The sequence below is a fragment of the Panthera uncia genome (assembly GCF_023721935.1).
Source record: "Panthera uncia isolate 11264 chromosome A1 unlocalized genomic scaffold, Puncia_PCG_1.0 HiC_scaffold_17, whole genome shotgun sequence".
In the NCBI taxonomy this organism is placed as follows: Eukaryota; Metazoa; Chordata; class Mammalia; order Carnivora; family Felidae; genus Panthera; species Panthera uncia.
Genome location: NW_026057577.1, coordinates 91,966,801 through 91,994,175, shown reverse-complemented (window position 1 = coordinate 91,994,175; position 27,375 = coordinate 91,966,801). Strand labels below are relative to the sequence as shown.

Here is a 27,375-nt window from a genome sequence, read left to right as displayed (position 1 = left end):
GGATATAACTAAAATGGTGGTTAGAGAGAAACTTACAACATTAAATGCATTAGAAAAGGACATGGTCTTCAAAGCAACAATCTAAGCTTCCCCTTTAAAAAACTAGAAAATTAGCAAATGAAACCTAAAATAAGCAGCAGGAAGGAAATAGTAAGGATGAGATCCAAAATTAATATAATATGAAACAGAAAAACAATAATGAAAAATCAATGAAACCAAAAGCTGTATCTTTGAAACAATTAATAGAAGTGATAAACCTCTAGTCAAGCTGATAAGGAAAATAAAATAGATAAGAAACAAATTTCCAATCTCAGGATAAAAAGTGGGACCGTGAATACAGATCCTATAGACATTAAAGGAAAATAAGGAAATATTATAATTTTACACTAATATATTCTACAACTCAGATGGAAGAGACAAATTCCTTAAAAGACACATGGATACCAACAAGAGAAATAGATAACCTCAGCAGCCCCATACCTGTTAAAGGAATTGTCTTCACTGGTGAATTTTATTTAGTATTTACAAAAGAAGTAATATTAATTCTACATAAACTTCTAGAAAGTAAATGAGGCAAGAACATACCCAATTCACATTCTGAGGCCAACACTACCTTGATACCGAAGTCTCTCAAACACATCACAAGGAAAAAAAAAAAAAAAGGATAAATATGATTGCTGTGAATGTTATATGTGTTCATTTGTCAAACCTACATAAACTACACACTTAAAATTGGAAAATTTTATTATGTATAAAGTATACCTCAAAAAAGTTAACTTTTTAAAAACTTTAAGTGCTACACAAAAACAAAAACTTTCCCACAAAGCAAATTCAAGGCCTAAATGATTTGCTTGGTAAATACTATCAAACATTTAGACAAGAAATAACAGCAATCTTTCACATTCTTTTTAAAAACAGAGAGAATGAGTCACTGTATTAGAATAATCCTAATGCTAAAACCTGAGAAAAGACATTATCAAAATAGAAAACTGACCAATTACCTTCAGGCAGGAAGGTGTAAAAACCCTCAACAAAATATTGGCAAATCAAATACAAAATTACATAAAAAGGATAATACATCATCATCAGTTGGGGCTTTCCCAGAATTAAAGACTGGCTGAAGAGTCAAAAAATCAATGTAATACACAGTAAGGCAGTAAGTTATACAATGATTTCAATACATGTATTTAGGGCATATAACAAAATTCAAAACCCTCTCATGATTAAAAACCCTTAGGTGTGGGGCACCGGGGTGGCTCAGTCAGTTGAACATCTGACTTCAGCTCAGGTTATGATCTCGTGTTTCATGAGTTCGAGCCCCACATCAGGCTCCCTGCTATCAATGCAAAGAGTGCTTTGGATCCTCTGTCCCCCTCTCTCTGCCCCTCCCCTACTTGCACTCTCTCAAAAATAAACATTTTTTAACGCTTTTTAAAAATTATTTATTTTTGAGAGACAGAGACAGAGCATGAACAGGGGAGGGGCAGAGAGAGAGAGGGAGACACAGAATCCGAAGCAGCTCTAGGGCTGTCAGCACAGAGCCTGACACAGGGCTCAAACTCATGAACCGCAAGATCGTGACCTGAGCCAAAGTCAGACACTTAACCGACTGAGCCACCCAGGCACCCCAATAAACAAACATTTTTAAAAAAATAAAAACTCTCAGGTAACTTACTCAATGTGATAAAGAATATATAGATGTATATGTGTATGTGAGCGCGCGCGCACACACACACACACACACACACACACACACACACACACACACCTATAGCTAACACACTTAATGGTCAAATGGAAAACTTTCCCCCATCCTCAAGAACAAAAGTAGAATGTCCATTCTATACAAATTTCACTAATCATAGCCAGTACAATAAGGCAAGAAAAAGGCAAAATAAATGTCAGGAAGGAACCAGACGGCATGACTGTCTACACAGAAAATCCTAGGAAACCTACAAAACAAGTCAAACTAATATGTGATGGTAGCAAAGTCACAGGATACAAAGAATAAAAAGGACGAATAAAGCTGCATAAAACTCAAGCCCTCAGCATAACCAGAAGGAACAAAACATAAGAAGAAAAGTAAATAAATTCTGGGACACCTATATTCTCCTGCCATAAGCCTTCCTAGAGAGCAAGAGTAGACCAGGATAAAATGCACAAAAGACAAAAAGAGAGAAACAAGCAACAGACCGAAGATGGACATAAAACCACATTAAGTATGAAAAAAATGAGAATGAGTCCTAATGTATCAGAGTTGATTATAGATAAGCAACTTAAAAAAAAGTATCAGAGATGCAAAAAAGGAGTCATCAAGGGGAGGCTCTTTTTTAAAAAAAGAGTGCAAAAGGAAAGATGAATAGAAGGAAGCTCCTTAATTTGATTTAAAAAAAAATCTACAAAAAAAGTAAACATAACATCATACTTAAAATACTTGAAGTTTTCAATGTTAAGATCAAGAACAATTCAAGGATGTCCCCTCTCAACACTATTTTTCAAGGAGGTAGTTAATACAATAAGACACCAAAAAAGAAAAAAAAGGTATACATATTGAGGAAAAAAGAAATGCAACTGTCTTTGCTCACAGATGACATGATCATCTATGTAAACAAAAAACCAAACACATAAAACCTAACAAAAAAAGAAAAAAAAAAAAAACCTCCTGAAATGAACACACAATTGTAACAAGGTTGGAGAATGCAAGGTTAATACATAAAAGTCATTTGCATTCAGGTACATCAACAGTGGTATTTTTTTTTTTTTAACGTTTATTTATTTTTGAGACAGAGAGAGACACAGCATGAAGGGGGGAGGGGCAGAGAGAGAGGGAGACACAGAATCGGAAGCAGGCTCCAGGCTCTGAGCCATCAGCCCAGAGCCCGACGCGGGGCTCGAACTCGCGGACCGTGAGATCGTGACCTGAGCTGAAGTCGGACGCTTAACCGACTGAGCCACCCAGGCGCCCCTACCAACAGTGGTATTTAAAATTAAGAATACATTACCTTTGTCTACAGCCATACCATCCTGAACGCACCCAATCTCACCTGATTTCAGAAGAATACATTACTATTTTAGGATCTCAAAAAATTAAATATTTAGGTCTAAATTTAACAAAATATGTATAAGATCTATATGAGAAAGACTATAAAACTCTGGTGAAAGGTATCAAAGAACTATATAATTGGATAGATAGTCCATGTTCATGGATAGGAAGACTCAACACTGTCGAGATGTCAACTCTTCTCTATTCGATCTAAAGATTCAATGCAATCCCAATCAAAATCTCAACAAGTTATTTTATGGATATCAACAAATTTTAAAAGTTTACATGAAGAGGTAAAAGATCTAGAACAGCCAACAAAATATTAAAGGAGAAGAATAAGCTAGAAGACTGGTACTTTCCAACTTCAAGGATTATTATAAGCGACAGCAGCAATCAAGACAGTGTGGTATTGGTAAAAGAACTGACAAATAAATCAATGAAACACAGAGTCCAGAAACAGACCAAGATAGTCGGCTGATATTTGACAAAGGACTAATGACAATACAGAGGAGCAAAGACAGACTTCTCAATGAACAGGACTGGAATAATGTAAGAGAAAATCTAGGTGATCTTGGGTATGGTGATGACTTTTAAGATATAACACCAAAAGCATAATCCATGGAAGAAATAGCTGATAAGCTGGACTTCATTAAAAGTAAAAACTTCTGCTCTGTGAAAGACACTGTCAAGAGAATGAAAAGAAAAGCCACAGACTGGGAGAAAATATTTGCAAAAGACACATCTGATAAAGAACTGTTAGTCAAAATATATAAAGAACTCAAAAAAAAAAAATAAAGAGAATAAACAATCCAATTTTTAAAATGGGCAAAGGACATGAACAGAAACCTCACCAGAGAAGATATACAAATGGCAGTAAGCAAATGAAAAGATGTTCAACATCGTATGTCAACAGGAAACTGCAAATTAAAATGAGGAGATACTACCATACACCTATTGGAATGTCCAAAATCTAAAACATGAAAACACTAAATGCTGCTGAAGATGCAGAGCAACAGTCCTCATTCACTGCTGGTGGGAATGCAAAATGGTACGGCCACTTTGGAAGACAGTTGGACAGTTTCAAAACTAAACATACTTTTACCATATGATCACACAAATGCACCCCACAGTTATTTACCCAAAGGATGTAAACACTTATGTCCATACAAAAGCCTGCATACAGATTTTTATAGCCACTCTATTCATAACTGCCAAAACTTGGAAGCAATCAAGAGGTCCTTCAGTAGGTGAATGGATAAACTATGTACATCCAAGAATGGAATATTATTCAGCACTAAACAGAAATAAGTTATCAAGCCATGAAAAAAACACAAAGGAACACTAAATGCACATTACTAAGTGAAAGAAGCCACTGTGAAAAGGTTACATACTGTATGATTCCAACTATATGACATTCTGGAAAAGGTAAAACCATGGAGACAGTAAAAAGATTAGTGGCTGGCAGGGGTTAGAGGAAAGGAGGGATGAACAGGCAAAGGAAGATCTTTAAGGCAGTGAAACAATTACATACGGTACTATAATGGTGAATATGTATCATTATACATTTGTTGAAACCCATCAAGTGATCAACAGGGTTCACCAAGAGTGAACTATGTGAACTATGAACTGTGGGTGATGATGTAGATTCATATCGTAGTAAAAGTATCACTGTCATGAGAGGTTGTACATGTGTGAGGGCAGAAATGTATGAGAACCCTCTATACTTTCCACTCAATTTTGCTATGAACCTAAAACCGCACTAAGAAAGTCTATTTTTTTTAAAAGAAGAGAAAAGCCTAGGCATCTTTTAGAAACTATATGAGTAGAGGGAAAAGAAATGCCAGGGGAGGGATTTTAAGATCCTGCAACATTAAAGAATTTTTAAAAACCATTCAAAGGATACAAAGCTTGCCCCCACCGTATCTCCTACTCCCTATCAATCCCCGCTCCTGCAAAAAAAGATCATCCAATAAAGAAACTATACTTTGTTACACTGGCAAAGGATGTTCTTACACTAAAATTTTGTGAATTTAACTTCAAACTGCCAGTCCTGTCCCAAAAAATGTAGTGACATAAGCAACCTTCATCAATACAAAAACAGAAAAACACCTACACATAAAAGAAGGAAAGAGAGAAGGGGGACAGAAGAAGAAAACTAAAATACCAGAAATCAGCCTTTCTTAACTGGGGTTCAACAAGATAATTAAGCCCTAATATCAGTAACTATCTTCTTAATTTTCCTAAGGACAGTTATATAGGTAACTATCATTCTAGTTATGTATGAGAAAAGTGAATTTATAATATACCATGCATGCCTTAACTGCTCTTACGGAATCTGATTGAAAAGAGTTACTCCAAACTGAGTTACATATGCTCAAAAAAGTTTTTGATGTTATTTTTTACATGTGTTAAGTCAGAAGTTCAAAACAAGAATAGAAATGCACCAAAAGCAGAAAGAAGTGAAACATGACTTAGAAAAGAAAAACAAGCCTATAACAAATAAAAGTAAATTATAATGCCACAAAGTGATAAATTCAAATGAAAAACATAGTAAGAATCATTGAAGAAAAGCAGGAAAATAACCTAAGAGAATGGAAATGAGAAAAAGAAAAAAGCAAAATGGGACAAAAATTAGTTGAAATAATGGAAGACAAAAAAAAATCCAGCTCAAGTATAACTGGAGTTTATACACACATATACACACACAAAATGAAACCAAAATAACATTTAAAACTATGATCCAAGTTTTTCAAGATAAAGTTCTAGGGTTCAGTGAGTGAAGAAGAATAGAGAGTGACAGCTAAAAGGGTTTCCTTTTGGGGTGATGAAAATGTTCTAAATTGATTGTGGTTAATGCTTGCACAACTCTGTAACTATACTAAATATCAATGAATTGTATACTTCAAATGGGTATATTGTACGATATGTGAATTATACCCAATAAAGCCGTTTTAAAAATACTATAATTCAAGAAAACGTATCAGAAATAAAAAGAAACCTAAACTGCATGTTAAAAACGTGTCCAGGTACTACAGAAAATTGGTTCACAGCATTAAACTCTAGTGGATAGCTAATGAAAATTATTAGATTTTAAAGAGAAAGAGAAAACTTCTCACAGTCTCTAGTCCAAAATAATTTTCATTGGGGGGAAAAAAAAAACTTACAAGAGAGAGAGCATTAGACTAGCATCAAATGTCTTAAAAACAATGTGTCAAGCAAGGCATCAGTGGAGAAGCATTTTCAAAACACTGTAGAAAATAAAGTGTGGAGGGGCGCAGTCGGTTAAGCGGCCAACTTCGGCTCAAGTCATGATCTCACGGTCCATGAGTTCGAGCCCCGCGTCGGGCTCTGTGCTGACAGCTCAGAGCCTGGAGCCTGTTTCGGATTCTGTGTCTCCCTTTCTCTGACCCTCCCCCATTCATGCTCTGTCTCTCTCTGTCTCAAAAATAAATAAACGTTAAAAAAAAAGAAAAAGAAAAAGAAAAGAAAAGAAAGTGTGGAGCAAAGATGTTCTATCCAAAGGCAATAGAAAAGGAGTTTTAAACAGGTAAATAGGTCAGAGAATTCTGTACCCATGAGCCCTTCTTCAGAAACCAAGAGATGACTCAGAAAACTTTAGCAAAAAGATTAATGGTAGACATTTAAAACAACTAATTATGGACCTATGAATAAAAGAAAGGGAGAAGGGTAGAAGAATATGCCATTCATTCTGGCAAAGTCAAAATAATGCAACTTAAAAATTGGAAGAAGAGGGGCACCTGGGTGGCTCAGTCAGTTAAGCGGCTGACTTCAGCTCAGGTCATGATCTCCTGGTCTGCAGGTTCAAGCCCCGGGTGGGGCTCTGCGCTGACAGCTCAGAGCCTGGCGCCTGCTTCAGATTCTGTCTCCCTCTCTCTCTGCCCCTCTCCTGTCTCTATCTCTGTCTCCATCTCTCAAAAACTAATAAACATTAAAAAAAAAAAAAAATTGGAAGGAGAGGGGCACCTGGGTGGCTCAGTTGGTTAAGTGTCCTGACTCTTAATTTCGGCTCAGATCATGATCTCAGAGTTTGTGGAATCCAGACTCACTGTCAGTGCAGAGCCTGTTTGGGATTCTCTCTCCCCTAATCTCTCTGCCCCTCCCTGCTTTCCCTCTCTCTCTCTCTCTCTCTCTCAAAATAAAAACTTTTTTAAAAAATTGAAAGGAGAAGGGATCAAAAAGAGTAAAGAACAAACTCTGTTATACAGGCAGTAGGTGGGAGTTAAAGGATTTCACTGAAGATTGATAAACTTCTTAATAAAACATTAAGTAAAAAACAAAGAATTAGAGGCCTTTAAAAAATTATAAGGGTAATTAACAGAACAATTATAGAATTATAAGGGTAATTAATAGAGCCTTCCTAATCTTAAAAAGAAGTTTCAAAAAGAAAAAACTACATCATGAAAAGAAAGTAGAAGATATGCAAAGAGACATGGATTGAAAATACACAAACACATACTATTCCCAGTACAAGACAGATCAAGAAGACAAAACAAAATTCAAAAGAATAAATGGGGAGGCCGGGGAGGCTCAGTCGGTTGAGTGTCTGACTCAGTTTTGGCTCAGGTCATGATCTCACATTTGATGGGATCAAGCCCCACATCGGGCTCCACGCTAGTAGTGTGGGCCTACTTGGGATTCTCTCTCTCCCCATCTCTCTGCCCCTCCTCCACTAGCTCTCTCTCTCAAAATAAATAAACTTTTTTAAAAAAGAGTAAGCGCAGGGGCGCCTAGGTGGCTCAGTCAGTTGAGCGTCCAACTTCAGCTCAGGTCATGATCTCACAGTTTGTGAGTTCAAGCCCCACATCTGGGTCTGTGCTGACAGCTCAGAGCCTGCAGCCTGCTTCAGATTCTGTGTCTCCCTCTCTCTCTGCTCTTCCCCCACTCATGCTCTGTCTCTCTCTCCTTCAAAAATAAGTGAACATTAAAAAAAAACTTTAATAAAAAAAAGAGTAAATGTAACCAAGAAAGCAGGCAGATCTCAGAGATAGTAACTTTACACTCTTTTTTAAAATTAATTTCACCTCTTTATTTATTTTTAATGTGTTATTTATTTTTGAGAGAGAGAGAGAGACAGAGTATGAGCAGGGAAGGGGCAGAGAGAGAGGGAGACACAGAATCCGAAGCAGGCTCCAGGCTCTGAGCTGTCAGCACAGAGCCCAATGCAGGGTGTGAACTCATGAACCACAAGATAATGACCTGAGCTGAAGTCAGATGCTTAACCCACTGAGCCACCCAGGTGGCCCTAAACTTTACACTCTTAATAGAGACTAAACCTACTGTTCAAGCACACATGAAAATTTCATGAAAATTGATCACATTTAGATCACAAAAAAATAGTAACTTCCATAAAAGGAGAAAAATCAAATAATAGTCACTGATCAAAAGACAATAAAACTAAAAATGATTTCTATAAAAATAATTTAAGCATTTCCCTTCAAAACCAATGCTACAAAACTTATGAAGCTTCTGGTCTGTATGTCCTTTGAAGGTTTAGTAGAATTCCCCCCGTGAAGCCATGTTGGTCTGATGCATTTTTGTGGACTAGTTCTTTGGTAAGTTTCTCTATTCTTGTCTTCATAATTTGTTCTTAGATAAGACAACTCAACACTATAAAGAATGCAGTTTACCCTAATTTATACGTTTAACACATGGCCAACAATTACAAAAAAGGTTCTTGTGGAAACAAGCAAGTTGATACTCAAGTTCATATGAAAACAAAGTTGTTAGAATACTCAGGGAAAAAAACATGGGAAAAGAAAAGCTACAAGGGACGGGGTGGGGTGGGGTGGGGTGGGGGGGAGTGGAATCAGCCCTAACAGACATTAAAATACACTACTATAAGCCATTCTAATTAAAAATAAGGAACTTCTATGGCAAAGGAATACATAATTACTTCAGTGGAGGGTCAGCAAGTTTTTTTTCTGTAAAGGGTCAAGGGTAAATATTTTAAACTTTGCAAGACTCACCGTCTCTGTCACAACTACTCAACTCTTCTGTTGTAGCATAAAAGCAGCCATATACAATATGTAAATGAGTGACTGTGGCTGTGTTCCAAAACACTGTTATTTACAAAAACAAGGCTGAGTTTGGCCAGCAGGCAATAGTGTGCCAAATCCTGGTCTAACAGAATAGAATATCCAGAAATAGACCCAAGTACATAATGGACATTTAGTATACGATAAAAGTGGCATCTCAAATCACTGGGGAACTTATTTTTTTATTCTTTATTTATTCTATACAGACAGTTGGAACAAAGCCTGGACCCACCAACAGGCTTTACAGACAAGTTTTGTTAAACATTACATATTGCCTGTAATTTAGTCCCACAGATTAAACCACACATATTTTAAACATAAATAACCTTATTATATGCAATGCTAAAGATAGCATGTTACGTATTACCAATCACTGGGGAAATGTTAAACCCCAATGATAAAGGGTTTTTTTGTTTTTTGGGGTTTTTTTGGCATTTCTGAGAGGATAGTTTGATTTACATATATTGTAAAATTATTACCACAACAACTAACATCCATATATTTACAGTAAAAAGAAAAAATAGAAGAATACAGGGGAAATTATTTTTTTCCTTGTGATGAGAACTCTTAAAATTTACTCTCTTAACAATATTCCTATATATTGTACAGCAGCGTTCACTACGGTTATCATGTTGCACATTACATCCCTACTGATGTTGGTTGGTACCTTTTGACCACCTTCCTCCAATTCTCCCACCACCCATATCCCGCCTTGGTAACCACAAGTCTGATCTCTTTCTCTGTTGAGTTTGGGGGCTTCTGTTTGTTTGCTTTTTAAGATTCTCATAGAAGGGAAATAATACAGTATTTATCTTTCTCTGTCTGACTTAAGGTCTATTCAAGATATGTCACAAATGATAGGATTTCCTCACTTTTTATAACTGAGTAATATTCCATTGAATATATATAACACAATTTCTTTATACATTCATCCATGAATGAACAATTAGGTCGGTTCCATGTCTTGGCTACTGTAAATAATGCTACTATGAACACGAGAGTGCAGATAATCTTTTCGAGTTTGTGTTTTCCAAACCTTATATTCCCAGATCTTTTTAACAAGAAGTGTTGGGATAACTTGTTAACCATTTGGAAAAAGATAAAATTAGATCCATACTTAACAAATCATACATGAATAGATTCCAAATAGATCAGAAATTTAAACTTAAAGAGTGAGACCCTAATTACTGGAAAAGACATTTGTGAATTTCTTTAAAATGTGGGTGCAGGGTAAGGTTATTTAATTAGCTAGGAGTCAAAATCCAAATGCAATAAAAGAAAAAATAGGAAAATCTCACCAATAAAAATTTTTAACTTTTGCATAGCAGTTTTTTTTTCTTCTTTTCTTTTCTTCCTTTCCTTCCTTCCTTCCTTCCTTCCTTCCTTCCTTCCTTCCTTCCTTCCTTAAAGTTTACTTATTTGGGGGTGGGACAGAGAGAGAGGGAAAGAGAATCCCAAGCAGGCTCCACAATGTCAGAGCAGAGCCCGACATGGGGCTCAAGCTCACCAACGGTGAGATCATGACCTGAGCCAAAATCAAGAGTCAGATGCTTAACGAACTCAGCCACTCAGGTGCCCCCTGCATAGCAATATTTTTTTAAAACACTATAAAATCAACAAGAAAATGAAAAGACTGGGAAAAAAATATTTGCACATATGTCACAGATGAAAGGACTTACATGCCTAAAAATTTCTTTTGGACTGAGGGGTAAAAAGTTACCAAACTCCTAATAGGAAATGGGGATAAGACACGAGCACTTTTTAAAAGATACAAAAATGACCCTTAAAAAAAAAAGATGTTCAGACTTGCTCATAATTATAAGACATGCAAATCAAAGTTACACACTGCTCACCTAACACTGGCAAATATTTAGAAGTATGACCACACATTCTGTCAGTGAAACAGTAAGGAAAGAGGCACTCTCCTATGTCTGGTGGGAAAGCAAATGTGTACAACCCTTGGGAGAATTTGGCAATATGTAACAAAATTACACCTATGGTTTACATTTTGTTTCAGCAATCCCACTTTTAAGAATTTTCCCTGAAGATACACTGTAATTAAATAACGTTATGAAAATAACACAAGGTTATTCATTGGAGCATTGTTTATAGTTTGAAAAAAAAAACTGGAAACAACCTACATGCTCATATATAAGATACTGGCTGAATAAACTATGGCACATCAACACAAAGGGAATATTATGCAACCTTTAGCAAGAATAAAGAAGGCCTGAACAGACCAAAAAGAGTAACTTTCAAGATACATTTTTGAGTGAAAAGAGCAAAGTGAAAAAAGGTATCTATGTACCACCTTTTGTGGAAGAAATAAGCAGAAATAATAAACGTATGTGTACCTGTTCATTAGTGTGCTAAGAAACCCAGAAAGAATAAACCAGAAGAAACCAATGAAATTGGTTACCCAGTGGAAACAATGGAAAAATGAGAACAGGACAAAAACGATGACTATACCTTCTTGTGTTGTTTTGATTCTTAGAACTAGGTAAGTTAAATGCTTTATATACTCAAATAAAAATACAATCATCAAGGACTGGGAGAGATGGAGTATCAGCAGAAAGAAATAAAACTAAATATATTTCAGATGAATAATATAATCACACTTAATGGTGGGGGGAAAACTATATCAAGTGACTCTTGAACTCAGTAGTTAAGACTGACTATACAGCCACAAGCAAAAGACTTATTTTTTAATTACAAAGAAATATTCAGAATTGATGAGTACATTTATTTTCAGTGATGTAATTGAGCAATCCTAAAATGACTTAATATACATTCTAGAATTGAGTAAATATATTGTGGAAGACAGAAGCCAAGTTTCTCACCGTCAGAGAAGGGAGTTATAAAAACAAAAAGCATGACCTTACAAAAGGCTAGAATGAAATTATGAGATTAGACTAGATTTGGAGATATTGTGAACTCATGGATTTAATACACAGAAAAGGAGGGAATTTTTTTTTTTTTTTTTACATTGAAAGACAAAATTATACATGTGTTACCTAACGTGATTGGCCGAAAAGGCCTAGAAGCAATGACTAGAAGCAATCCCAGTAGCACTAAACACACCTACCACCAAGATTTAACTGCCATTCTTCACTAAAAGTCACCAACACTCCTTGGAGAATTGACTCAACCCAGCGCTGAGTATGGGAAAATATAAAATGAGCCTGGAACATTTTTGTTGCAGCAGAAGGTAAGAAGTGTTTAAAGAATTATGAGGACGGATCAAAAGGATACAGGAGGCAAGGTGAAAGGGCATCCATCCACTAGCCAAACTTCGAACACTGACCATCAAAATAAATACCTTCTTGTGTTTATACCAACATTATAACTACTGAATAAATAGGAACCACAAATCTATACTAATACAGTAAATGAATAAACTGACATTCTAATGAGAAGAGGATATTTATACAGTTTCAAAATACCTCTCCACAAAATATTTAATTACAAAGGGAAAAAGGATAACTTTACAGCGAAGAAAGTTGCTAGACACTACCTTACTTGGGTAATCAAGGTGATCACCATTAGTAGTGAGGCAAACCAAAATCCTACACCACCTGATAATCAGATGCAGTGAGAAGAACACAGCACCACTTTTGTGTTATTCCTTTCAAAGATATGTAACCTAAATCTATTCATAAGGAAACAGACAAACCCAAATTGACAGACCTACTACAAAATAAATTATCTGTAATCCTCAAAAGTGTCAAGGTCAAGAAAAGTCCAGCAAAGACTGAGAAACTGTTCAAAATTGAAAGAAATTAAGTATGACAACTTCACGTCATTCTGAACTGGATATCTGTGCTATAAAATTAAAAAAAACAAAACAAAAAAAGTTACTGAACCTTTGATGAAACTTAGAGACTGAAGACTCAATGGCAGTCGTGTATCAAGGTTGTTTTACTAATTTGATTCTCATATTAAAATTATGTAGGACCACCTCCTTCGTAAGAAATATACACTTAAACATTAGAGCATGACAAAACACTCATTCAGCTTTACTTTCAAATAGTTTGGAAAACAAAAAGTTCTTTGCATTGTACTTACAATTAAGCTTGAGACTGTCTCAAAATAAATAAAACGCAATCTTTCAACAGTTGGTTTGCATTAATTAGTAACACTTCAAATTGTCAGATCATATCCATAGGAAAAAAATGTGCTGAAATCTTTTGTGCTCTTTTTCACCACTACTGCCAAATGATCTTAGTAAACATCTCAAACTAGTACTGAGGACACTATAGGTTCAGGTCTTCCCCAAGCCATTCACTACTAAATCAGCAATGAGGGGTTCATCCATCTATCCCTTCCCTGTGAACTCTACCAGATCCCCTGGGGCAATGTTTCCTTTGGCAAAATCTTTTTCTTTGAAATTAATTAGGTAATAGTGTCTTCTGCTACCAGTACTGTAATCCTTAATTTTTCATTTCCTGTTGTCTTAAAGGTGGATGATTTAACATTTGCCTTTTACTCCAAATTAAACAACTAGGAAGCATCCTATAAGAGATCTTACAAGGACTCCAGTAACTGATTCCTAGTTTTCTAAAGGAGGACAGGGTAGAAAGAACCTTCCTTCTATTAGGGTAAGGAGTATTTTTGTGCAATCTATCTACAAAAATTGGTAGTTGGTTCTTTGTATTACCATGCCATCGCGTGGTATCTGATGCATGGCACATAGTAGGTAGTCAGTAAATATGGACAGGATTTACGAATGATTCTAAGATTTCTTAAGTATTTTCTGAATAACCTCATTCTAACTGAATGATCTCAATTTTGAACTCCATCATAGCACCCAGGCAATTCAGTAATTGGAAGGAACAGGCTGGCACAGTTGCTATGTGTCTGAAAATGTCTCTGGAGTTCTTTTCCTTGGCCAAGCATATCCAGTAGTATTATATCTTCTTTTAGTAGGCCATGCCTTAGCTGACTCAGCATATACTCAAATTGCTCAGAGAGGAGAGGTGCCATTTGCAAGGAGGCTTGTGAATTTAGAGTATACTACTGAACAGGCTTGTTAAACTTTTTCGAAATAAAAATGTTTAATCCTAGTCTGGGTACAACAAGATACAAATTCTTTGGAAAACAATTTAACAAAACATACCTAGTATATCTCCTGAAAATATATCCTAAGGATTTCAAAATGAAAGCAAAGATTTATGTACAAAGATGGTGCTTAGGTTTTTTATAGTTAAAAATGAAGATTCTAAGCACCCAGAAAAATTACAAATCGTGGGATGTTCATGAAATACATTTACATGGAAATTTCAAAGTATGCCATGAGAAATTTTTAATAGGAAAACATTTACACAATCATCCTGAATAAATGTACAAGGCATATAAAGTAAAATAAGCGTATGAAATTATATACACATATAAAAATTCTCAACTACATAAAACACACCCGTAGATTAAATACTAAAAAAATATGCCAAAATAGTAAAAATTATACCCCTTAAATTGAGGATTATTTCTCAATTTCCTTTCCATTCTTATCCCAACATTCTAGAATATGCATGCATTACTTTTATAATCAGAAAAGAGTATTTTTAAAGCAAAGCAAAGATACAAGCTAGTCTTCAAAGCAAAATCAATTTTTACTCAAGATACTCTTTCAACTCACATGAACACTTGGATTCAAAGAATTCAGAGAACAAAGTTCAAAGCAGTTCTAGCTAGGACAGCAAATACCACTATACCATATAATCCGAACAAAACTTAAAGACAGCCATTCCTTCACATTCCAGTTTATTATGCCTATTTGGGAACTATTCTAGAAACGGGCATATTTACCATGCAATGAACAAGACACAACTCTTTTTCTCGTGGAACTTACATGCTGGTGGGGGAGAAAGACAACAGATACGAGGAAAAAAACAAATATGGAATATAATTTCAGGCAGTGCTAAGTGCTATGAATTAAAAATAAAGCAGAGTAAAGGAACAGAGTGAAAAGGGGGAAGTTATTTTAGATTGGATGGTCAGAGAAGGCCTCTAAAGAAGAGATATTTGATCACGTAAGCTACTCGCTTAATAACATAAATAGCATTCCTATTGCGTAATTGTCCCAAGATTTAGAAAACTCTATTTACAATATAAAAAACCAAATAATCATCCCTATGAAAATAGCTTCTATTTTTAAGAGGCAGTAAGGTATACTGAACTAGACAGACTAGGTTTAAACCCTTCACTTTGCCACTTAGCACGTGTGTGCCCTTAAGCGAGCCGTAAGCTCCATGTCTGTCTGTCTGTCTCCCTCTCTCTGAATCTCAATTTCCCCATGTATAAAAGAGACATACTAGTACCTGGTTTATAAAGTTGTTCAGGGGATTAAGAAAAATAACGTATGGGAAAGAGTCTAGTAATGTAACAGGTATAAGTATTCATTCACTGTGAGTTCCCTACACATTATGGTTCTTCCACCACATGAATGCTATATATATATTCATTCAGGATATATATATACTGAATGATTTTTCCTGAAGACTCGTATTGCAAGCATACCATTACTACAAACAGACACATATGTTTTTATCTTCCAATCATATCAGGGACTCCAAAGCCCAAATCACCTCTGACTAAATGCTTGTTAGACATTGGTGATATAAACGACACTGGCTTGACAAGGTTGTTATCATTTTTACAATGTCACACTCACCTTTTCTTTCTTCACTCGTCATGAACTGCCTGTTTCCATTCTGTGTCCCTAACTCCCAAAGTTTAGGCTCTTCTCAGTCACCAGTTGTAATGATTGATTTTATTTGTCAAAATGGCCATGCTATGGTAGCCAGTTGTTTGCTCAAGCACTAATCTAGATGATGCTGTGAAGGTATTTTGTGAATGTGACTTACATTTATAATTGAGATAAGTTGAGCAACGCATATTACCTTCTATAATGAGATGGGCTTCATCCAATAAGTTGAAGGCCTTAACGCAAAGATTCTGTCTCAAGACTGCAACAGAGAAATCTTGCCTGGGTTTCCAGCCTGCTGGGCCTGCCCCACAAATGTCACAGTTGCCAGTCCCCACAATCACATGAGCCAAAGGTCTAAAATATCTATTTACCCACCTACGTACCTATCTACCTACTTATCCATCTATCTACTATTGGTTCTGCTTCTCTGAAGAAGCCTAATACACTAGCCAAAGTCAGAATTGGTCTCCCTGCTTCCTCTTTTCATTCTATCATCTACACAGCAGCCAAAGATCCTGTTAACATGTTAGTGAGATAAATTACTCCTCTGGTCAAAATTCTCTAATGGCTTCCCATCTCATACAGAATAAAAGCCCCAAATCTTGAAGTGCCCAATCTCCCCTCTTCTCCATAGCACTTATTACTATCTAACATATTATGTGCTTTACTCATTTTCTTGCTTTCCCCACTAAAATTTAGGTTCCAAGACAAAGTGGCTTTTTGTCTATTTGATGCACTCCTGTATACCCATCCCCTACATGAATTCCTGGCACACAACAGGAACATCATAAATATTTGTTGCTTGAAGAAAATCAAGTGAGTGATTTTTAAAACAAACAAAAAAACAAAACAAACAAAAAAAACAAAACAAAGAGTGAGTTTTAATTTGGTCTTTGTGCTTTCCAGTTTTCTACACTGGGCATGTTATTTCTATTATATTCCAACACTGCTGAGAAGACAACAGTGCCCCCTTATCCACAGTTTTGCTTTCTGTGGTTTGAGTCACCCGCAGTCAACTGCAGTGTGAAGGCAGATGATCCTCCTCTGACATACTATCAGAAGGTCAATGGTAGCCTAGCACTACGTCACAATGCTTACATCATTCACCTCACTTCATCTCATCAGGTAGGCATTCTACCATCTGATATCATCATAAGAAGGGTAAGTACAGTACAATAAGATATTCTGAGAGACCACATCCACATAACTTTTATTATAGTATATTGTTATAATTGTTCTATTTTATTATGAGCTTTTGTCACTAATCTCTTATTGTGCCTAATTTATAAATTAAACTTTATCATAGGTATATATGTATAGGAAAAAACCTAGCATACATACACAGGGTTTGATACTATCTGCAGTTTCACACATCCACTTGGGAGTCTTAGAAAGTATCCCCCAAAGATAATGGGGGAGGCTACTGTAATGTAAATTAGAATAATCTTTTTTGTGGAAGTTTGGTCGAAAGTTTAAAACCCTAAGAAAGGTCATATCCTTTGACTCAGAATTTTTCCAATGAATAATATAACTTAAGAATTAATCACAAATAGACACTAAAATTTAGTGACGTTAATGCCCGTCAACAAGAGACTGATTAAATTATTGTATGCCCACTGAATGAAACTCAGTTATTAAAAATAGAGACCTAAGGGGTGCCTGGGTGGCTCAGTCAGTTGTCAGACTTTGGCTCAGGTGGTGATCTCACGATTCATGAGTTTGAGCTCCATATCGGGCTCTCTGCTGTCAATGCAGAGCCAGCTTCAGATCCTCTGTCCCCCTCTCTCTCTGCCCCTCCCCCGCTTGCATTTGTTCTCTCAAAAATAAACATTTAAAAAAATTTTTTAAATAGAGACCTAAATATACTAATATGAGCCATACTGATAAAAATCAGGTTATAATTCAGTATATAAAGTACGGGCCTATACATAAAGAAACAGTAAGTACGTGTGTGTGTGTGTGTGTGTGTGTGTGTGTGTGTGTATAAAATTCCAGAAAGAAAGAGAGAGCCAAGAAGAAAAAACAAAGGTTGGACACAAAAATGAAGTGGGATTATGGTAAATGGTTTATTTTGTTTTCTCTTCTCTAAAATTTTTGCAGAAGTTGAATATAAATCAATAGAAATACATAAAAACAGCATTTTTACAAGCAACGTAACAAATGTCTGTTGCATGAGGCTTTAAGATATCATTTTTATTGAAACAAGTAAAAAGACATTTTCTAATGTGGTCTGAGTCTCATCTGCTCACTTCCCTATCCTCAAAACTATACTGTTAAGCCTTATCATCATGCACTCTGTTTTAGAAACCACAAATTAAATTCTTAGATGTAGCTTTAATTTTCCCATAGCAGAGGCTCTCCTCCACAGGAAATGTGATTTCTTTAGTGCTAGTACTACATGTGAGGCATTGTGATGTGACAACTTTCTCCCAAATATGAATTTACTTGCTGCTCTTCTGATGCTTCCAAGTCTTAGATCATCAAGTCACCCTCACTGTTTTCCGAAAATATGACATGGAAATGATGAGAAACAACCAACCAAAAATTTCAATTCATAGTAAGAATAGAGAAAAATCACTCTTCTAGAAAAATGTTAGAATGAAATCTTTCTGTTTGGCATTGGACTTTCAAAGCCTATCATCATTAACAAAATACTGAAACTAGCATTAATATGTAAAGGATGGCATGATATAGCACAAGGACCACAGAGGTTGATAACCGATGATGATACTTAGGGAAGGAAAAAACAACAAAAGCTTGAAAGAGACTTCTGTGAGTGAGCATCATGGGATACAAGGAAGTGAAACATGAGCATATGATTTCAAATCAATGGGAAAAAGCGAGATCAGTAAACTGCATATGGAAAACAGACTGGCCATTTAGAAAGAATGTGGATCCCTAATTTACAGCATATACCAAAATAAATTACACAGCAACTCAAAGATTTAAATGTAGAACAGAAAGCCATAAATCACTGGAGGAACAGTAACGGACAGGAATAAGTATGACTACATAAAAAGGAAAACTTCCTTTCGAAATTTTCTTCAAAGTAAAAAGCATTATGAACAAAACTGACAGGCAAATGTCAAACTAGGGAAAATATGCAATAAATGAGTTACTCTAACACATAAAAAGAATTCCTACAAATCAGATTTTTAAAAAATAAAACCATCAATAGAAAAAATGGAGGAAAGGTATGAAGAGACAACTCACAAAACAAGAAACAGAGATGTCCAATAAATTAATATGCATTTACATATATTCCATCTCACTAACAAGCAAATAAATGTACATTACTACAACATATTAACATATTAATCCATCAAAATAGCGAAGAAATACAAAATTAAAATATCCAATGTCATCTAGGGCATCTGAAAAGGGAATCTCTCTTCTCATCCACTCCTTTTAGGAGTATAATTTGACCCAGCCTCTCAAAAGTACAATTTAGCCACCTAAAGTATTTTCAAGTATACACTCTTACCTAGGAGATTATTACAAAAATATACAAAAAGTTAGCTACAATGAGGTTCTATTCAACATTACTTCAAATGTCTTAAAAACTAGAGGCAGTCTTGATGCAGATAGGATAGACTTTTCAAACCAATAATATTAAATGGAATATTATGCAGGGATTTAATTTTTTAACTTTTTTTAAGTTTATTTTGAGAGAGAGCAGGGGAGGGGCAGAGAAGGGGGGGAGAGAGAGAGAGAGAGAGAGAGAGAGAGAAAGAGAGAGAGAGAGAGAGAGAGAGAGAGAGAGAGAGAGACTGACTCCCAAGCAGGGAGTCTGTCAGCACAGAGCCTGACATGGCACTTGAATCCATGAACCGTGAGATGATGACCTGAGCAAAAGTGAAGAGTCAAGACACTTAACCGGGTGAGCCACCCAGGAGCCCTTTATGCAGTGATTTTAAATGACAGCAGAAAGTTCATGTTACTATTTGCCACTTTCTATTACTGGTTTAATTTTAAACAATAATAAGTTACTTTAAATAAAAATTTAAAAGTAAAGCTTAAACATTTTTGTGATGATATCCATAGTTTATGGCAATGACTGGACTATAAAATGGTCCAACCTTCATTAAAACAATTTAGCCATATGGGGCACCTGGGTGGTTCAGTCGGTTAAGCGTCTGACTTTGGCTCAGGACATGATCTCACAGTTCATGGGTTTGAGCCCCACGTCGGGTTCTGTGCTGACAGCTCAGAGTCTGGAGCCTGCTTCAGATTCTGTGCATCCCTCTCTCTCTGCCCCTCCCCTGCTTGTTTTCTTTCTCTCTTTCTCTCTGCCTCTCTCTCTCTGTCTCTCTCTCTCTCTCAAAAATGAATAAACATTAAAAAAATTTTTTTTAATTAAAAAAAAGTTTAGCCATACCTTTCAAAATAAAGCACTGCCTACTTTGTGATAAACCACTTAAGTTTTCTGCACTTTGCTATACATGTGTTCTAACTCAAAAAAGAATAAAAAAACTATACTCTCCTTTCTCCCCAACCCTACCAAATCTGTGAATGATAAAAGTACCACTGGTGAAAAAGTTATTTAGACTTTATAAATCTGGGGACATGTCTGTAATACAATGTTAAGTAAATAAAGGAAGTTAACGAAGGTGCAGTGTGAGCCCACTTTCCTTAAACCCCTTAATTATAGTGCTACATATCCTCAGATGAATGACAACAACAACAACAACAAAACAAAACAAATACACAGTGGCAGACAACAAACTGTAAACATCTAGGTGTGGCATTTGGGGGATATTGGAAGGGAGATATTATTAAACTTTTCTATATACAGATAATTGAATTAACAATAAAACACTGATATTCTTTGATCAAGCAATTGTACTTCTAGGAGTTCCTTCTATAGACATAATCACTTAAGTCTAAGATATATGTTCAACAAAATTAGTAAAGTGCTATGATACAAAAAAACTGAAGTCTAAAGTTCCTTCAGTAGGGAATTGGCCAAATTTTGTTTTCAATGATAAATGATATGATGGAACATTATTGCAGCTATAAAAAAGATGTTATATGGTTTTATATACTGATAGGGAAGAATGCTCAACATATATTATTAATTGAAAAAGTTACTAATTGGGGCCCCTGGGTAGTTCAGTCAGTTCAGGGACTGACTCTTGGTTTCGTCCCAGGTCATGATCTCATGGTTCATGGAATTGAGCCCCACATCAGACTCCACACTGACGGTGCAAAGCCTACTTGGGATTGTCTCTCTCCTCTCTCTCTGTTCCTCTCTCTCTCTCTCTCTCTCTCAAAATACATAAACATTTTAACAAGTTCTTAATTGAAAAACAGTACATATAGTATGGTTCCATTTGTATTTTTTTTAAGGTTTTGTCTAAAAGGATACTGGGAAACAGATAAGTGATCCTTTGGGAAGTGAGATCTGGGGTCAAAGGAAATTTTATACACCTTTTATAACTTTCAGTATCAATCCTATTATTTTCAAGTCTATGAACCATTTTTCTAATTTTTTAAATGCTGATATGAAACAGTGATTTGTCAAACTTTTTTTATCTCTTAGACCATCTTAGATTTGCTTTAAAATGCCCCAGAAAAAGACAAAGTTGAAGAAGAAAGTTGAACCAAGAATAGCATGATTTTGAAAATTGTTCAAGGGTTGAATTGAATAGTTCTCTTTATTGTTCTGTATGTTTGGGAATTCCTACAGCAAAATCTTCACATAAAATCTTACTAAGAGCCCTGCTATATAATACAGATAAATCCAGAGCTATTCTGGGTGAGGCACAAGTAGGAGGAAGCACTGTGCTAGGCCCTCCTTTATCCCTCTAGTGACTCCAAAGTCAAACTCTGGGCTTCCATGGGACATTTAAAACACCACTCTTATAATCATTATCATCACCATAATAACAGCCTGCACAACTTGATGGTTCCTCCTTGCGTAACAGGCAGAAGGAAGACCCTAAAACAGCAACAAATGTTCTCTCTGGGTGGTGAGTTTACCAATGGATTTTTTTTTTTTTAATAAGAGTATTTTGTAAATTTTCTTATAAAGAGAAATAAGGTGTTTTTTTTAACGTTCATAAAATATAAAAGACTCTTCCATTAAATAATCCAAAAGGTTACTCAAAGCCTTCACAGTGGCCTCAGAGTGCAACAAGATAATCAACAAGAAATGATAAAATCCCAATGCTCATTAGAAACGAGACAAAGACAGTGAGTTGGAACAGCCATGTCTGACAAACAGTCCTGAACAAAAGGAGAACACCTGACAGAAGGGGCCATATCATGTGCCTTTATCTTATTCTTACTTGCCCCGGAATGGAATCTAAGACTTATAAGACTGGAATTCGCTCTTCTTGAATAGGGAACCAGGAAGAAGCAATGAAAGATAGGGATTTTCATCCCCTCAACAACAAGCAATTACTAAGAGGTAGCTTCCTCTACTTCACAAAATCCTGTACGTAGATACATCTCCACTTTTAAGGATGAGGAAACTGAGATTCAGCTAATTTAAGTCACTTGCCTAGTGTCACAGAGCTACTGAGTAGCAGGCAGAAGACTAGAACTGAGGTTTGTCTGCTCCAGAGCCAGGATTCTTTCTACCAAGCTACAGCTCATATCTAAAAAATATCCTCTTTTGCTGGCAGCTGTAAGTTCCACCTGTAGTGTTCTTAACCCACTGTGGCTCACTATCCATACTTAAAGAAAAGAAACAAGAAAGGTAGCTGTCAAGAGGTTGTACTGATTGTCCAGCACTACCCACACTAGAGCTTGGAAGGAGGCACTACAACTTGATTCACATGATCCCTGCTGTCGATCCAAATCATCAGTCCTACCCTTGAGGAAGGCTTAGCACTAACACTCTCCCCAGCTGACAGCTCACAAATGGCATTCCCAAGAAAATATGCCCGTCCACTACATGGAACCACTACATTCTAGGTGCGTTAGCTTTCAACTTTTGATACTGGAAATAAAGAATTTGTTCTTAAACAAATGGCAGTTGCCAAGTTAATATCACTACAGAATGGTGACTAGAGCACTGGCTTTGCAGCTATCCAGACCTACATTCATAGCCCAGTTCTGTCACTTAAATAAATGTGCAACCTTAAGCAAGTCAGTTCAGTTCAATAACTGCATATACCAAAAAGCCACCACAGAGAACTTGTGCATAAGGATTACATGAAACAACCTAGTGCCTAGAGCCTGACACATAAAAAGGAGGTGGAAAATAAATGATACACACTGTTATTAACACTAGTATTATTACTCCTGTGCCCCATTAGTCTTGGGATCTTAGCAAATACGCTACACGGTCTGAACACTTGATTATCTGATGTAATGATCAACTGGTTCAATCTGGATACCTGAACCAACTGAGATATTGATTCAGTTCAGCTTGTTCACAGACATCCAGATATTCCAGTCCAACTGTTCTTTAAAAAAATGCTGAGAGTTAGTCCTAGTTTAAACCGGTTCACTTTTTTTTTTTTTTTTTGGCTAACTTCATAGTTTTATTAGACACACACTTTCTCCCTCTCTCTCTCTCTCGGACTTTATTTGTAGTTCAGTCTGGATTTTCATTCATGGGTCTGCTTACTACAGGGCACCCCATGAGAATAGGGAACAAGTCTGTATTCATCTTTATGTGTCCGTATAGGCCAAGGCACATAGCAAATGCTTAGTAAATATTCTCACAGAAAAGCCATTCAGGAACCTCACTAGCTTTAAGATTCAGGAGGGCTCATTCTGGCAATAGAAATGCAATTTTTTTCACCTACAGATATCTGGCAGGTTTTCCCTTTCTGATTTTCAAATAAATAATGACGAAACAAGCCACACACCAGATAGCTCACTAGTAAAGTTTTCACAAACAAAACTAAGATGGGAAACTCTAGAAATAGTAGCATTCAAGCACCGAGGAAAGAAAAACAACTTTGGAATCAGGCAAACCTGGGGTTCAAATGCCAACTCCGCCATTTCACAGCTATGTAGTATTAACTTAGGTCCAGTCACCCATAACACCTCTGAAACTCAGTTTTCCACATCTGAAAAATGGGGATAATTACACCTACCTCACCAGGTTATCACGAAGTTAATATATGTGAAGCACCAAGTACAGATGATGGAAAATGATCTTTATTTTTTAAACAGCTTATTGAGGTAAATGAGTGATTTTCACTTTTTCAGTCTTTGCTATCCCTTTTCTCACAAATGGCAGAAACCAGAGGGACTGTATAATGCCAAAGATAACTACTATCTTTATTTCTGCTTTTCAAAAGGTATGCTAATTCAGCCACACAGTCTAATTGGCTAAAGCTCCATCTGGCAATGGGTCTGGTGTGGTAATTTTAAGGGGGACCCTGTCATGCAACTCCAGAGCCTAGTCAACTAGGCTCTTCAGATAACCTGTTTCTTCCCTTCTGAGGCCTTCTTAAAATGGGTGAGCTGAGAGATGTGCCAAGTCAAGCAAGAGTCATCTTTGTGATAAACCAAAGATGTAGCATATAAGCCAAAAGGCATTCTTTGAAAACCCAAACCCAAATTAAGTCAACTAAATTGTAGCACTGTTTGGAGACTGTAGGTAGAGAGCAGGAACACAGGTGTTAAATAGTAATAGGTAAAACCAGTGACTAGACAGGAAAGAAATCTTCCATGTTCATGGATACATGCTTACTTTCCATTCACAAATGGAAGAGAGTAATTATTTGCAAATTCCAATCAGCGGAGTATGTATTTCACTTTACTGTGCTGCAGATTCTCAATTATATACTTAAGAAAATAAAAACCTAAATAAACAAAATTCCCTATATATCTCTAAAGACAATATTTGCTCCATTCACATTTCAGTGAATATTATTCAATACTTCACCTTATTTCAAGATCCAGTCAAGGCAAGTTTACATTTTTTTCTCTTAAATGATTTTCACTGGGAGAGATAAGTCAAAGAACTTTGAACACATTAGTGTTTCCATTTTCAACAAGGTAAGAACCAGTATTTCCTCCTACTCGCCCCACCTCCAGAGATCTCAAAATAATGTTACTAAAATATATTGAATAATGCTTCCCATTGGTCAATTACTTTTAACCGAATTCAATAAAAAGAATTTGCGCTTCAATCTGCACAACAATTCTTCCCCTACTTATATTTCTGGAAAACAACTCAATCACTCCACCAAAAATTAACTTTAACATTCAAGTAAGCATTTTCAGAAAAACAGAGACACTGTTACTACAAGGCAAATATCCATTATTTAGCACCAAGGAGAGTACATGCGACAATGTCTGCTATTTCAAGAACATTTTTGTTAAAGCTACATTGCATGCAGGGAAGCTGCTTTTCCAAAGGTAAATACACACCACGCTGGAGCCTCACTGAAACATCCGATCCCTGGACCCTGAAGAGTTGTATTGCCTTTTTATGCACACTCCTATAACAACTGGATCTTACACTGAACTTACTCTCTAGTTAATTGTGTTAATGAGGTTCCAGTAGAGTTTTCTAAAGAAAGCAATCTGAATCAATAACCACACTAATGCTACTCAGAATGTTTGCTAGTAAGTAAATAAAATACACAATCCCAATGTGAAAGAAGTTCTCCTCCCTCCTTGCTTCCCCGCTCCATTTAGAGACTGTAAACATGAATAGAAAGATAACCTTGAGAACAGTAAAGTCATCCATGCCATCGATAATATCCCTCTAACTCATTTCCTGATTTTACAGTGTTTTCCTAAAACAGGGCAGTCTCCACAGGATACCAGGAATTTCATAATGCTTTTTAAAGATATAATAAACTGTGTGGAATATGCAGTGATGAAAACTAAATATTGCTACTGAAACCATACTTAATTAAATACATGTTTCCTCTAAACAGAGTTTCCCCAATAAAGCCACAACGTTTTCTGCCTTGGCTCCCTAAGATTCCATCCCAACGAGTGCAAGAGTGCAATCCGGCCACACTGCTGCTGACAGTTTTTTTCCTGAGCAACCCTCCCCACCCCCAAAAAAGTTTTACTTTTATCTGTGGAATTCTCTGCCAGCCTCGGCCTGGAAACCTGGGTGGACCCTGAGGACAGGTGTCAGATCTGGCCTTTGGGAGGTGGCCCAAACCGACAGTTATTGGCAGCATAAAGCTGTGACCTTCAATGAACTTCAATTTGAGGTTTTATACAATTAGGGATTCCCTCCCCACTCCTTTTTTGAAGGAGGGAGTGAAAGCATGCCAAAAGATGAGTTTCAAAATAGAAAAATCAGCACTTGAATTATGAAACCCTCCCAACTCAACAAAGAACTGTTAAAAGTAGCCAAATGGAAATTATCAGGGTTTTGTGGGCACATGCACAACTATTAAACATAAGAATCAGAACTTCAAGGTAGGGAGGAGGGGAGAATAAAAAGCAGGAGCAGAAAAAGAGGAGTAGAACAGGGCCCAGCCAAAGACCCATTTTCTCAGAAGGGCCCCTCTTGGTACTAAACTCCTTCATGGGGGGCACCCAGGCTGGAGAAAAGCAGAGGGTTACACAGAACATTTAGCAGACTTAACATTGGATTAAACACACTACTGCAAGTTTCAACAAATGTTCATGGCATACGTAAAAAACACATTTACAACAAGAAAGAAGAGAGGCACCTGGAGACATCTGACACTGGGCATGCTCTGCAGGCAACTCAGTGCGCACATGCTCTCTACCAGGTTGGCGCAGCCTAGCCACAAAGACCTTGGCACAGAACACTGCAGGATGACAAAAAGGAAGGAAGAGAAGAAGCAGTTAGAGGCCGCAACAAATCACTCCTTCACACAGGCAACTTGAATGTTAGTCGGGCAGGGGATGCACCCGTGGCAGTTTGGAGGTCAGGGGTGGTGGTCCTAGACAACTTACTGAAACCCTGGGAGAGGGCCCACTTTCTGTCCTACAGAAAGGAGGTTTCTGCTGCCAACCGCGAATTCCTCAGGACACAGTGAACAGAATCAAGAGGGAGAGAGAGAATGTTTAAATGGAAACCCACTAGAGGGAACTGTGAAAGTTGAGCGCACAAGATTAGGGGTGAGATTGTGACTATAACTTCATAAAAGTAACGGTTTCTAGTCTGCGTCATAGAATTATAACTCCCATCATTACCATCACTTACTATGTGCCTGGGACTTTAAACGTGTTTTCTAATTCCCACACCACAGTAAAGAAACTGAGGCTCAGAGGTTAAATCATTTGCACAAGGACACACAGCAAAGGAGTGGAAAGCCAGAATTTCAAATCTTCGTTTGTCTGCTATTAAACCCACATGAATTCTACAAGACTATGATGCTTCTATTGTAAAATCACCTAAATTTTTATCATGTAGATACAGTTTTGCACTTCCCTAAATAAAAATCACAGGACATCTACAGACATAAGGCAAAAGGAATAAGAAAGATGAGTGATAGATTGATAGACACAGGCAATAAAAGAGCTGATTAAAAACACATCTGATTTTCAGTGACACCCACACCTCTGCCCTCCAAAGAAAAAACTTTGGAATATGATATTGATTTTAGACTTTGTTTACAAAGTTCATTTGACAAGTAAGAATTTAAAGGTTTGTTTCATTTACC

General features: G+C 36.5%; 1 protein-coding gene across 14 annotated transcripts in view; it reads right to left on the bottom strand.

Annotated features, from left to right (window-relative positions):
* Positions 1 to 27,375, bottom strand: part of FBXW11 (F-box and WD repeat domain containing 11) — a 120,481-nt gene that overhangs the window by 56,017 nt on the left and 37,089 nt on the right. For 10 of the 14 annotated variants that reach the window (XR_007461588.1, XR_007461589.1, XM_049648677.1 and 7 more), the window contains one exon: positions 26,416 to 26,517. The exons of the other annotated variants lie outside the window; for them this stretch is intronic. Coding sequence is in view for 8 of the 10 variants with exons in the window: in XM_049648671.1 (XP_049504628.1) it covers positions 26,416 to 26,517 (102 nt within the window). In the remaining 2 variants the exon portion in view is untranslated. The remainder of the gene's footprint in view (positions 1 to 26,415; positions 26,518 to 27,375) is intronic. 14 annotated transcript variants of the gene reach the window in all.